The following is a 13675-nucleotide window of genomic DNA, read 5'->3' as shown; positions in this document are numbered from 1 at the left end:
TACGATAAAGAGCCTCTTCATTATTATCCTACCAGCCAAGTTAATCTTCAGCACTTCAGAAAAAGACTTAATAATATACTACTTACATTTATATTCGGTGTTAACGTGTTTCTCATTTACACAAAAGCTTTTCTTTATGTTGTGTCCGGATTTTACTTCTTTATTTCTGTCGTCTGTTGCTTTCGTGTCCAATTAGCAAAGCTCGTCTACTATTTTTAGTCATTTCCTAAACGTATACAAATGAAATTGCTCTCCGTGTGTGGATGGAGAATTTTGTCGAGTCTGTCCGACTTCCCACTCCTACTTTCTGAGAGCCATTCGCTAGCACCCAGATTTCACGCTCTACCTTTATATGATTACGTACACAGGGTGGGGAACATAAACGTTTGAGCGCAAATGTCTCTGGAACAACAACAGATATTGAAAAAAGACTTTCACGGGTATGAACGTAAGACACGGGCTCATGAAAGAAAGTATTATGAGACGTTCTAAAACGTAAGCAAATATTATTTTCAACGCAAACTTATGTTTTTTAAATGGACACCAGGTACTATTTCTTGTCATTTCCTAAACGTATACAAATGAAATTGCTCTCCGTGTGTGGATGGAGAATTTTGTCGAGTCTGTCCGACTTCCCACTCCTACTTTCTGAGAGCCATTCGCTAGCACCCAGATTTCACGCTCTACCTTTATATGATTACGTACACAGGGTGGGGAACATAAACGTTTGAGCGCAAATGTCTCTGGAACAACAACAGATATTGAAAAAAGACTTTCACGGGTATGAACGTAAGACACGGGCTCATGAAAGAAAGTAATATGAGACGTTCTAAAACGTAAGCAAATATTATTTTCAACGCAAACTTATGTTTTTTAAATGGACACCAGGTACTATTTCTTACGCAATCAATAATATGAAAAACCACAAAAAGAATGCTGTTGGTTGCAACGCAATACGTCAATTACCTCCCGAGAAATTGCAAAGTGAAGTTGACACTTGAAATAAACGAAACGCACTGCTGTTGCACATCCCGAGATGCAAGTTTGAACTCTACGTTGCTCGTAATCACGATGTGATTGACGTACTACAATGCAGCCTACGTTGTACTTTATAATGTGTATTACCAAACGTCTCGAAAAGGTAATTCTTGGCCGATACGCTTGAAATTTCTACATGTAATGAATTTTCGAGGATAATTTTTGTCGAAGTAACATCTTTAAGTGGTTAATATCACAAGTTCAAAGGTTAATGTAACTGCGAGATAAACCATTGAAAATGTGAAATACTGGTTCATTAATAACATGTGTAGCCGCCAGAATGCTGAATGCAAGCATGCTAACGGGCGAGCATTGTGTTGTACAGGTGCCGGTTGTACTTGGTCGATCTATTCTGGGACGATTAATGCTGTTTGTGGATGAGACTGGAGTTGTCGTCTGATGATGCCTCGTATGTGCTCGACTGAAGACAGATCTGGTGTCCGAACAGGCCAAGACACATGTCGACACCCTGTAGAACATGTTGGGTTACAACAGCAGTATGTGGGCGTGCGTTATCCTGTTGGAAAACACCCCGCGGAATGCTGTTCATGAATGGCAGCACAGCAGGTCGAATCATCAAACTGTCGGGGTGTGTGGGGTAACCACGAGCGTTCTCTTGCTGTCATACAAAATCGCACCCCAGACCACAATTCCAGGTCCGGTGTGTCTAGCACGCAGACAGGTTAGTTGCAGGCTCTCAACTGGTCTCCTTCTAACCAACATCACTGACACCGAGGCAGAACCAGCTATCATCAGAAAACTCAACAGACCTCCATCTTGCCTTCCAATGAGCCCTTGCTTGGTACCAATGTAATCGCAAATGGCGGTGGTTTGTGGTCAGTGGAATGCACGCTACAGGGCATCTGGCTCGGAACTGTCCTCAAAGTGATCAATTTATGACAGTTCGTTGCGCTCAGATTGCTGCTGCAAATGCTGCACGACGCGCCAGACCTGTCTGCAGAACACGATGGTGTTCCATCCTGGAAGCCACATGCCCTTCCTGCTCCCAGTCTTCTTGCGACGGTACATTTCTCATGACCACCTCTGCGACCAATCGTGTACAGTGGTTCCATTCCTACCACGTCTTTCTGCAGTATCGCAGAAGGAACATCCAGCTTCTCCATCTCGTTCAGTGAGGTGTTGATAGTTACGTCTTTGTAGCCTTGAAGACATTCCTGACTAACGTCAACTCACCACGTCCAATCTCAAAGACAACTAAGGCTGATGACCGTTAGACCGTGTATTTAAAGCAAACCTCATATGCATCCTCATAGTGGCGTTACGAGCGCCGCTCTTATGCAACTGGCGTGAAATTTGAATAGACGTCGTCCTTAAGATGTAGAAACACTCCTACCAACCGTCATTTATGTCGCACAACTCCTTCCTGATGATCCGATATTTCTTTTCGTCAGTGTATATCGTGGCAAACTGACTGTAATTTACGGGTTCGATTTCCGGCGGGGTCAGGGATTTTCTCTGCCTCGTGATGACTGGGTGTTGTGTGATGTCCTTAGGTTAGTTAGGTTTAAGTAGTTCTAAGTTCTAGGGGACTGATGACCATAGATGTTAAGTCCCATAGTGCTCAGAGCCATTTGACTGTAATTTATACTGCGAGGATAAATTACAGCTGCAATATCCATCTTGGAGATAGCAGGCTACCATCAGACGTCACTAGATCGCGGAACGAGAGCTCGAGTATTTAACACAAACATAATTCCTAACTCTTATTTATTGATTAGTTGCCATTGTTCTACATGGCATATACCCTAGAAGATATTTTACTCCGTGTTCAACCGTTAATCTTATTATTAAAATCCACAGCGCCATACTAACGTTAAGGCAGGTGGATGTAGTACCAACAAAAGCCACTAGATCGCCGTCTCATCAAAAGATCGAACAGAACCCGAGATTTATCGGACTGTGACGTAAACTATTCGAACAATTCGAGTCGTGCTCAAACACAGCCCTACTCGAAACAGTGAAAACTGAATTGAAACAATGGGAGACGAATTTTCCAAAAACTCAACGAGATACTTACCGCATAATGTAATAACCGATGGCGCAAAAAATCATTTTTTCATACAGGTGAAAACCAAAGTATTCATTCGTCGCTTTCTGTTGACATCCAGTGAATCAAATATGCTCTTCTATTTTATGCGACTGTAGTCTTCCATGCAGCTTGCATTTTCTGTATCAAGGCACAGGGCCAATCACTTCGTATGGCAGGTATTGAACGTCCCAGGTGACGCCGGGCACAGCAACTGGTGCATAATAAAACGAAAGTGATAGCAGTCACACGTTTGATACAAATAAACATCGTCTGCAGGCTCAATATAGAAAAGTGTAATGTGCTGCGAATACATAGAAAGATAGATCCCTTATCATTTAGCTACAATATAGCAGGTCAGCAACTGGAAGCAGTTAATTCCATAAATTATCTGGCAGTACGCATTAGGAGTGATTTAAAATGGAATGATCATATAAAGTTGATCGTCGGTAGAGCAGATGCCAGCCTGAGATTCATTGGAAGAATTCTAAGGAAATACAATCCGAAAACAAAGGAAGTAGGTTACAGTACGCTTGTTCGCCCACTGCTTGAATACTGCTCAGCAGTGTGGGATCCGTGCCAGATAGGGTTGATAGAAGAGATAGAGAAGATGCAACGGAGAGCAGCGCGCTTCGTTACAGGATCATTTAGTAATCGCGAAAGCGTTACGGAGATGATAGATAAACTCCAGTGGAAGACTCTGCAGGAGAGACGCCCAGTAGCTCGGTACGGGCTTTTGTTAAAGTTTCGAGAACATACGTTCACCGAAGAGTCAAGCAGTATATTGCTCCCTCCTATGTATATCTCGCGAAGAGACCATGAGGATAAAATCAGAGATTAGAGCCCACACAGAAGCATACTGACAATCCTTCTTTCCACGAACAATACGAGACTGGAATAGAAGGGAGAACCGATAGAGGTACTCAAGGTACCCTCCGCCACACACCGTCAGGTGGCTTGCGGAGTATGGATGTAGATGTAGATGTAGTATACGGGAAATGGCTAACCAGCCACGGTAGTACCTTTCTAGAACACACAAATCCAGGATTAGCCAGAGAGTACAAACATTAATTACGTTATAAGTGAAACTCTCATGAATATACGTTTAAACAGAGGATACGGCTAGTTTTTACGGAGAGGAGGAATATGACGCACCATCTAACAGCCCTGTCAGCTGCCGAGTGGCTGAGAGACAGTTTGGCAGCTGCCGCCAGCATCAACTGCAGAACGCGGACCTGATTTATGGCCGAGCCGCCATTTAGATGCGTCACGAACGACGCTACCTCCAACGTCGCTTGATAATTGCTAATGACTCCGCCGGCTCACCGATGCTGGACACTGCTTTAATGCGAGAGTATGAGCTACGCTGAGGTATGACGAATGACTGGGGCAGCAGTTAAGGAGCGAAGCAGGACGTAAATCACGGCCTGGCGCCGTGTTTTGCTGCCGCCGGCTCCCGCCCCACCTGACGTGTAGGGCAGCCTGGCCTCTTTGTCCGGCTGCGAGTGACAATCGGCCTGCGCAACTGCGGGAGCACCAGCGCGCTCTATTAGGGTACGCACTAGCACGAGCTGCACCGGGCTCTCTCCGACAGTCTTCACGTTGGCAAAGGAAATGGCTTTGCAATACATATTTAAATACACTTAATGTTATTTGGAAATTTACTTCTTTCCAGATATCTATAATCTGCAAAGTACCTTAAGGCCGTCCATTCACAGGCTGACCTTTGCTACGACGCGCTAGCCGTCCCGCCTGACTGTTGGCAACGGCGACTGCTTGGCGGGTCCTACCTGCTGTCTGCACTGGCGGAGTGTGGGCTAGCAGGTAGCGGTCGGAGCTAGTAGGTAGCGGTTTCGTCGTCAAGAGGACGCAGCCAAACCACGGACCCGACCGCTAAAAAGTCTCCCACACACAGGCGTGCGGCTTGGTAGATGCGCACGCAAATGGGGGACGGCCGACTAGTCGGCCTATGTGTGGGGGTCTTTGCAGTGTTTGTCTGCCAGTCTATCCCAGTGGTCAGCACGTCTGGTTCCTATGCGGAGGACCAGAGTTCGATCCCTTGTAATTCCTCGGTGGTAGTGCTGGAACGAGCTGCACTCGGGTCTCGTGATACCAGTTGAGGAGCCATTTGAGTGAGAAGTAGTGGCTACGGCCAGAAGAGTATTTTACTAAGCCCATGCCTCTACACACAACATCCAAATGACTCAACTGGCTGAAAGTGACACAGAGGCCAGTCCCAATTCGATGGTCTGCACCAGAACGCAGAGCTAGCTTGCAGTGTGTAGCTGTGTGATTCAAAAGTAGCTGTACACACTTCGTGAGTGTAATGTATGGAATTAAATAAAAGTAAAACGTTAAATAAAGTTTTGTCTCAACTTTATTTCAGCATCATGCAGGAGAGCAGGGATCACAAGTGCAACATATAGAACACAAAATTAATTGTTCTCGGAGAGCAATGGCGTGAAACGATCCGAAATTCAACTCAACTCTGACCGAGACATGTTCAAAATGATGTTCATGTAGACAGTAGCAGTGATCTGCTCGACTTCTTACCACTCTCGGAATGTTGCAGGCTCCGTTCATCTCATTCTGCGCACCTGCACAGCTGTTTTCAGTTCACTGCTGTAGTTGAGCTGCCGCGCGGGATTAGCCGAGCGGTCTGAGGCGCTGCAATCATGGACTGTGCGGCTGGTCCAGGCGGAGGTTCGAGTCCTCCTTCGGGCATGGGTGTGTGTGTTTGTCCTTAGGATAATTTAGGTTAAGTAGTGTGTAAAAAAACTGGTTCAAATGGCTCTGAGCACTATGGGACTTAACATCTGAGGTCATCAGTCCCCTAGAACTTAGAAACACTTAAACCTAACTAATCTAAGGACATCACACACATCCATGCCCGAGGCAGGATTCGAACCTGCGACCGTAGCGGTCGCGCGATTCCAGACTGAAGCGCCTAGAACCGCTCGGCCACTCCGGCCGGCGTAGTGTGTAAGCTTAGGGTCTGATGACCTTAGCAGTTAAGTCCCAAAAGATTTCACACATATTGAACATTGTACTTGTACCACATTCTCATCTGCAACGCCATACATGAGCGCTATCAGACGGACCCAAAATTAGAGATGCAGGAGTTAAGATCTGGAGATCTTGCAGGCCAAGCAACTAGTCCTTCATGACCTGGCCACTTTGAGATGCTCTCTTGCATCCCAATTGAAATGTGTAGGTGCACCATTGACAGAGTAAAATTTGTCGATATGCAGGTGAACAGGACATGCCAAAAGCCTGCACTGGATCATGACTTAATGCCTACCATAACTCGAAATAAAGCAGTTTCATATATATATGCGTTGGGACCCTATAGGATCCCACAGAGAATTCTGCCTCCTTTGAGCATGATTTCTTATCTTCCACGATTCTCTTATTTTTTTCTCCATGGAGTCCTTTTCTTTTCTCAGGTCACTTTGTCCCAGGTTCCTTTTGGACCTACATTCTGTGACCCAACATTCTATTTGTGTAGTTTGTCTCTGAATATGTTCCTCTCTTGAACTTGGTGCTGGATGGATGTGTGCTTTTTCTAGGTCGAGTTTGACTTGAGTGAGCCATGGTGTTGTTGTCTTGCCCCCTAGTGTATATGTCAGACTTCTGTTGGTGTGTCTCGTTGGTGGTAGCCTTCCTATGTACACATAGAACTTTAACCTTCTTTTTCTGACATCTGCTGCTAGCTTTGACATCTTCTCCGTGGTTTTCCTAGAGTGTAAGCTTCGGGCAAAGAATTTTTCTCACGATTTTGCGTTTTTCCTTCGGTATACTTCCAATGTCACTTTTCGCATTGAGTGTTAAGTGTCTCACTTCTATACAGTATTTCAGGCTTCATTGCTGTGCTGTAGTGTCTGATCTTTCTTTGAACAAACATGCATTTCTTATGTCTTGTGTCCTGCCATAAGCTCTCTTCGTTTTTTGTAGTCTAGTCTTCTGTGAGATCTTTACTCCTCCTGTAGATTCCAGGTTACCTTGCCGTATTTTGCGTCTAATTTTTGTATTTTCAATTTTGAGCAGAAGAATTCAGACTTCTGGTAAGACTTTTACAGGCCAACTTTTTCTGCACATTCTTTTAGTATTTCTGCTTGTTGGTCGCTGTTGCCTCGTTATCCGAAAGTATGGCCACGTCGTCGGCGAAAGGTAGTTTTGTTTTGTGACATGTTCCCCATCCTACTAGGATGCACAGAGCGAACAGTTATCAAATCTAATCTATAAATGTCACTGACATCATTTTCTTCACAACTGAATGCGTCCATGCCGACATCTTGTGGTTTATCACTGGCCATAAGTCAACTGCGTGTTCCACGAACGAGTGGCGTCGCTTCATGCAACACATCGGACAACTCGCACCATTCTTCTGCCTGAGGTGCGCCATGTTGGGTGGTACAACACCCTACTGAGAAACACCGTCATGTTTAAGGCGACATTGATAACTGTGCAGGGTGGTTATAATTATATTTTCGCCCCTTGAACCAGTGTTGGATGGTAAACTGCATCTACATACATATTCCGCAATCCACCACACGGTGCGTGGCGGAGCGTACCTCGTACCACAACTAGCATCTTCTCTCCCTGTTCCACTCCCAAACAGAACGAGGGAGAAATGACTGCCTATATACCTCTGTACGAGCCCTAATCTCTCTTATCTTATCTCTGTGGTCCTTTCGCGAAATATAAGTTGGCGGCAGTAACATTGTACTGCAGTCAGCCTCAAATGCTGGTTCTCTAAATTTCCTCAGTAGCGATTCACGAAAAGAACGCCTCCTTTCCTCTAGAGACTCCCACCCGAGTTCCTGAAGCATTTCTGTAACACTCGCGTGATGATCAAACCTACCACTAACAAATCTAGCAGCCCACCTCTGAATTGCTTCTATTTCCTCCCTCAATACGACCTGATAGGGATCCCAAACGCTCGAGCAGTACTCAAGAATAGGTCGTATTAGTATTTTATAAGCGGTCTCCTTTACAGATGAACCACATCTTTCCAAAATTCTATCAATGAACCGAATACGACTATCCGCCTTCCCCACAACTGCCATTACATGCTTGTCCCACTTCATATCGCTCTGCAATGTTACGCCCAAATATTTAATCGACGTGACTGTGTCAAGCGCTACACTACTGATGGAGTATTTAAACATTACAGGATTCTTTTTCCTATTCATCTGCATTAATTTACATTTATCTATCTTTAGAGTTAGCTGCCATTCTTTACACCAATCACAAATCCTGACCAAGTCATCTTGTGTCTTCCTACAGTCACTCAACGACGACACCTTACCGTACACCACAGCATCATCAGCAAACAGCCGCACATTGTTATCCACCCTATCTAAAAGATCATTTATGTAGATAGAAAACAACAGCGAACTTACCACACTTCCCTGGAGCACACCAGATGATACCCTCACCCCACTAATTACCGTATGAGTACCCATCTTTATGGGAATGATATTCAGGCTGTGCGCTGCAGGATTTGCCTTATTAGTAGTGTCAGTGTCGTGATTTGTCGTTAGGTGCCGGTGCTAGCACGACGACGAAGGGCCGAAACACAAGCATCAGCGTGCATTACAGTTGCTCGCACTCAACACAGTTCTGGACAAGGTGAAGAGGGCTTTACTCATAAAGCTGTTTTCCCAAAACAACAGCAGTTGTGCTGTTGCTCTTTGCGAGAATCGACGCATTTAAGGAATACGGAGAGGTCCTCTCTTTCACTCCGGGGTTAAAGAAAAGGATTCGGAAGTTCAAATTAACTGGCGATGTGGGATCTGCTCCTGGGAGGAGCCAACAACCAATTGCGCCACAAATTGTTGAAGAAGTTGGTGTCGCCATGGCTGAGAATGCCGGATGCAATGTGCGATCTTTAAGAATTGCACGAGCTGTGTGTTTCGAAAGCTAACATTCCATGGTCCACCGTTTGAAAAGCGCTGCGAACAATTGTGCAATGGTACATGTAGTGCAGTTCGATAATGTCGCGGATGCAGTTCGTCGTCAGATTGAGCAAAGTATATAAGCTGGAGTATAGACATAGTATGCTGTTAACAAATGGTTCAAATGGCTCTGAGCACTATGGGACTTAACATCTGAGGTCTACTTAAACCTAACTAACCTAAGGACATCACACACATCCATGCCCGAGGCAGGATTCGAACCTGCCACCGTAGCAGCAGCGCGGTTCCGGACAAGCGCCTAGAACCGCTCGGCCACAACGGCCGGCTGTAAACAAATCTTACCCTCTCATGTGGAAATTTAAATGTGTTTCTTTTGATGGTTTATTCGTTATTTCTCTTCTGCAAGTGCATACAAGTGTTTCCTCGAAAGTTTCATTGTTCTACTATCACTCGTTTTTCAAGAGAGCCCTCTCAACTAGCGGAAGTTTACTTACAATTGATAACTACCCCGTAGATTTCAGTTTTTCTGAACTGGGAAGTTGGCTATTTTGCAAATAAGTCTGCGTGGCATACTAGTCCTGGACTGTGAGCGATGCCTAGGAAGAGTAGTGCGGTTTTTGTGGCTTCCAGATATGATGACCGCATAATAGTGTACTGCTTCCTGGATCACTAAACATTACACCAGTCGCTGAAACGAGTTCCACAAAAAATTTTCCTATTTTTGGGAACCACCTCGCTTTCGATCAGTGACTGGAACATCAGCAGATTCGTTCATTTTCTGACATGTACCACTTCTTCGGCAGTGTTCTCAATTTTTCGACTATGAAACGACCACTGTATCTGATTTAGTCGGAGAAATAATCTTTGTGGCCACAGCGAATGCGTTCTCTCCTTAGTCGTTCTATTGGTAGTAGTGCCTGGCACTAGCTGTCTTCATCATCAAAATTGCACACTCAGAATTAAGAGGCGGAGGCAGCACAAAACAGACAGCGCTCAGCGCCCATTGCAGCTGCAGCACCGCTCCCATCTGTTCCAGGGGAATCGACTGAGGTGGCGTGTGGTCTTTGTCTTGTTTCAGGTGAAGATCTGGTTCCAGAACCGGCGCACCAAGTGGAAGAAGCAGGACAACATCAGCAACGCGGAAGCCGCCGAGCACAAGAACCAGGCGACGGGCAAGCCAGAGGCCGGCGCCGCCAAGCCCAAGGAGGGCGCGCCTGCCAAGCCGGCGCAGCCGGGGGCCAAGGCGGCGCCGTTGGCTGCGCTGCCCGGCGCCAAGCTGGGGGCGGGGGGCGGCGCCGCGCCAGCTCCCGCGCCGTCCACCGGAGGCGGGGGGCCCGCGGCCGCTCCAGCGTCGCTGCCGTCGCCCAGCAGCGGGGAGGACCACTCCAACGCGTCCGTCTTCACGGCCGGCGACGGCTCCGCCTCCGAGTCGTGCTTCGGCGACCCCACGCAGCCGCCGCCCCCGCCGCCACCGCACCACGTGCTGACGGTGAGCGTGCAGGACAGCAGCCGGTCGCCCACCGTGTCGCCGCCCAAGACGCCGGCGCTGGCGCCGACGCCGCCTTCCGTCGCCGCCCCCGTGCCCATGGTGGTGGATCCCCTGCCGGCGCCGACGCCCCCGACGCCGACGCCCGCCCCTGCCGCCGTCTCGACGCCGCCCCTCGCCGTGCAGATGCAGATGTCCGCTCCGCTGGCGCAGCCCGAGCTGATGGAGGCGCCGCGGCCCGTGTCGCCCTCCAGCTAACTACGCGACAAGCAGCGCCGACAAGCAGGACTGCAGGCGCACCGCGAGCTCTGAGCGCTCACTCCCTACAAAACTTGTGTCTTTGTAGCTCCGAGGAGGGTCCTTCCCGAAGCTCGCCAAAGCTGGAGGAATTTGCGACGGCAGTGTTGTGCCACGCTTGTGACGAAATGACTCAAGACGGAGCGTTTCAGGTCCCATACGGGAGACAGGACATGACAGACGTGTGCCATACGTTTACGATGCTATTTTTCCTTAAGTTCTCGTTACAGTGTTTGTTACTACAGTTACTACTGTCAGGACAGGTAAACTCTTTGTACCGTGCCGTCACCAATCATTTTTTGCTTTTATCGGATAACGATCCAAATTTACTGGAATAGTTCTTTCTTTTGCCAACATATTCAGTAAGCCACCGTTAGAGATAGTTAAAACTGGGCATGTCAGATGCTTACTTTTTTTTTTTTAATTCTTAGCCCAGTGTCTCCCAGGACACTTAAAATGAGGGGGGTAAACGAGAAAACGGGAGGGGGAAAAATGAAGGGGAAGGGTATCTCGCAGCGATACGTCGGATGCCAAATTATTTATACTGTTGGTCCAAACTGTAATCTAAGTGTAGGCCTTATTGGAGGTAGAATCATCTTCTGTGTTGGTCCTTCTGGTCCACGGTACTGCGACAAGCTCCAAAAAGCAACAGACTTCTCTCTCGGACTTCGAATTTCCTTGAGCATTCGTTGAAAAAGGCGTTTTAATTAGGTAAAGTCCTTTATTGTACACGCACGGTAGCGCAGGGACGCACGTATCTATGATGGTTTTTTTTCATCTACTACGTTTCAATTTCAGTCCAGTGTTTCCGAGTCCTTCGTGTAGTAATTTTCGTCCCGTAGCTTTACCAGAGCTGAGAGTGGTGGCCGAGAGCCCGTGGCGTTGAGCGGGGCGTGTTTTCTCTTTACGACGACCCTGATCAGACGACCGGAAGCTTAATTTCGCAAATATGGATGAGACAGCGGCGGTGCGGCGCTGCTGTCGGGGGGAACTAAAACAAACGCCGGCGGACGCGGCCAGCCACTACCAGTGTACACTGCGAGGGCGGGGTGGCACACAAAGGGGGCGGGGGCGGCTCTCCCTCCCCCGCTGCCCGGCCACGCGCGAGGGCCAGCGAGTCGGAAGGGCCGGCAGGTTAGGCGAGAGCGTTGGCGCCGGAGGCAGCTCGGACACTTACCGCGACGCTGTTGGCTCTGCTCACGTTCCGCTCACAAATTTTATTTTATACGCTAGAGGCTCACAGCGTCATGACTCTAGTATTTGTAGGCGGCCACTTTGTTGTCACAAATTTGACATCTCTTCCGGTCTGCCAAACTGACCTGAGTCGTTTTCTCTACGTATCAATAATAAACGAGCACACAGCAGTCCGGCATAGTCGAAGTTTGTACTGATTGAAAAAAAAAAAAATATTGAAACTGTTCAACAAGCTATGTTGGAAACAAACATTTGGTATCGGTTGTAATAAAGATAACTCACAGCAAAAAGAAAGGTGCTGCACGAGCACTGTGAAATTAACAAATGCTTACGTCACGCAAGAGAGATACAGGTGACAGAAACGAAGTTCTTTGTTAAGACAAGAGATAGTGAGCGAAGGGAACCTCTCTGGTGACACGAGACTGATACCATTATTCACAACTGAAGGTGATCCAAAGAGAGAAGGGGAAAATATTATCGAAAGAAAGAGATAAAAATGGTTAAGGCATTACCGAATCGAGAATTTAAAAGAAGAGGTGCCAGTGTAGGAATTTTGTTGACAAGGATGTGCGAAGGAGAGACCGGACGAATAGTCGGGGTGCAGAAGAAAAATGGCTGTTTGTTGAGACGAAATGTGTCAACAAGAAAATTGCTAAAGTGTAAAGTCAAATGAACGCCGAACAAATAATCCATTTCGTTAGTACTACGGGTACATTAAAAGCTGCAAAATAGAACCAAGCTTTTCAGTAACGGCTGGAAAAGGTTTCTGTTGTTTTATTCGGGGAATGTTTCCTGCTACATGGAGAAAAATTTGGCAGAAATTGCTGTGTAAGTGAAAACGAAGTACGGACGAAATATTGTACTGCTTTTGTAAATTCATGCTAGTAAAACGGAAATTTTGCTGTTTACATGGATGTATATGGCTTATGCGTCCCTTTTCCTATTGTCGCAGAAGTCTTCGACACTAGAAAAGTCATTTTTTGCCATACTCGTACAATAAATTAGTAATCTTCATTTGACTGAGCCCGGCGTTAGCATAATTACCTTGCTGAAGGACATCATTCTCACTTTTCACTGATTAGTACCAATCACCAAGACTGCAGCTTCGTTTTTATACTGATTTTCAGTAGTGAACGCATTTGTATAAACGTTTAGAAATCTTTTGAAATATAGAAACATTTCTTGCCATAACCACACCCACACACACAGGAAGATTTTTACACAGTCTTATTGTGGATTCCGTTGTTAGAACTAGGTGAAATATCAGCAGTAAATGTTTATTTACGAAAAAATATTTTAAATTTTTTGAAAAGGCAGGAAATGTTGCTCTTGAAAATGACGATTGCAATGTGGTTATCGACAGAGAGTTAACGATGAAAATGTTGGCCTTCAAGAATTCCTATACCACTATGAATCTTGCCTTGTGTTTGGATGTTTGCTGAAAGGATAATTAGCCAGCAAAAATTCGGACATACGTATCTAGTGTGCACCTGGAAATGATTCGAAAACGGGAAATTTATGTTTTACGCGAATGAAATGGAAGGCAAGACAACGCTCACTTTAGAGACTATGATAGCTTAGCAATTGGGATGTATAGCTTTAGAATTGTCCTAATGTGCAGATGAGTACAACGACTGCAACATGTTTATGGAGGTCCTCTTAAGCGCACGATTCTCGCTTCGTGACATTCCT

At 46.4% G+C, this 13675-nt stretch overlaps 1 protein-coding gene across 1 annotated transcript in view; it reads left to right on the top strand.

The window, feature by feature from the left end:
* LOC126481843 (skin secretory protein xP2-like) overlaps positions 1 to 10750 on the top strand; it is a 54055-nt gene extending 43305 nt beyond the window's left edge. The window contains exon 2 of the mRNA XM_050105803.1: positions 10085 to 10750. Coding sequence (XP_049961760.1) covers positions 10085 to 10750 — 666 coding nt within the window. The remainder of the gene's footprint in view (positions 1 to 10084) is intronic.
* The last annotated feature ends 2925 nt before the right edge of the window (positions 10751 to 13675 follow it).

The sequence above is a fragment of the Schistocerca serialis genome, chromosome 5, assembly GCF_023864345.2.
Source record: "Schistocerca serialis cubense isolate TAMUIC-IGC-003099 chromosome 5, iqSchSeri2.2, whole genome shotgun sequence".
Lineage (NCBI taxonomy): Eukaryota > Metazoa > Arthropoda > Insecta > Orthoptera > Acrididae > Schistocerca > Schistocerca serialis.
This window is presented reverse-complemented; position numbering and strand designations above follow the sequence as displayed.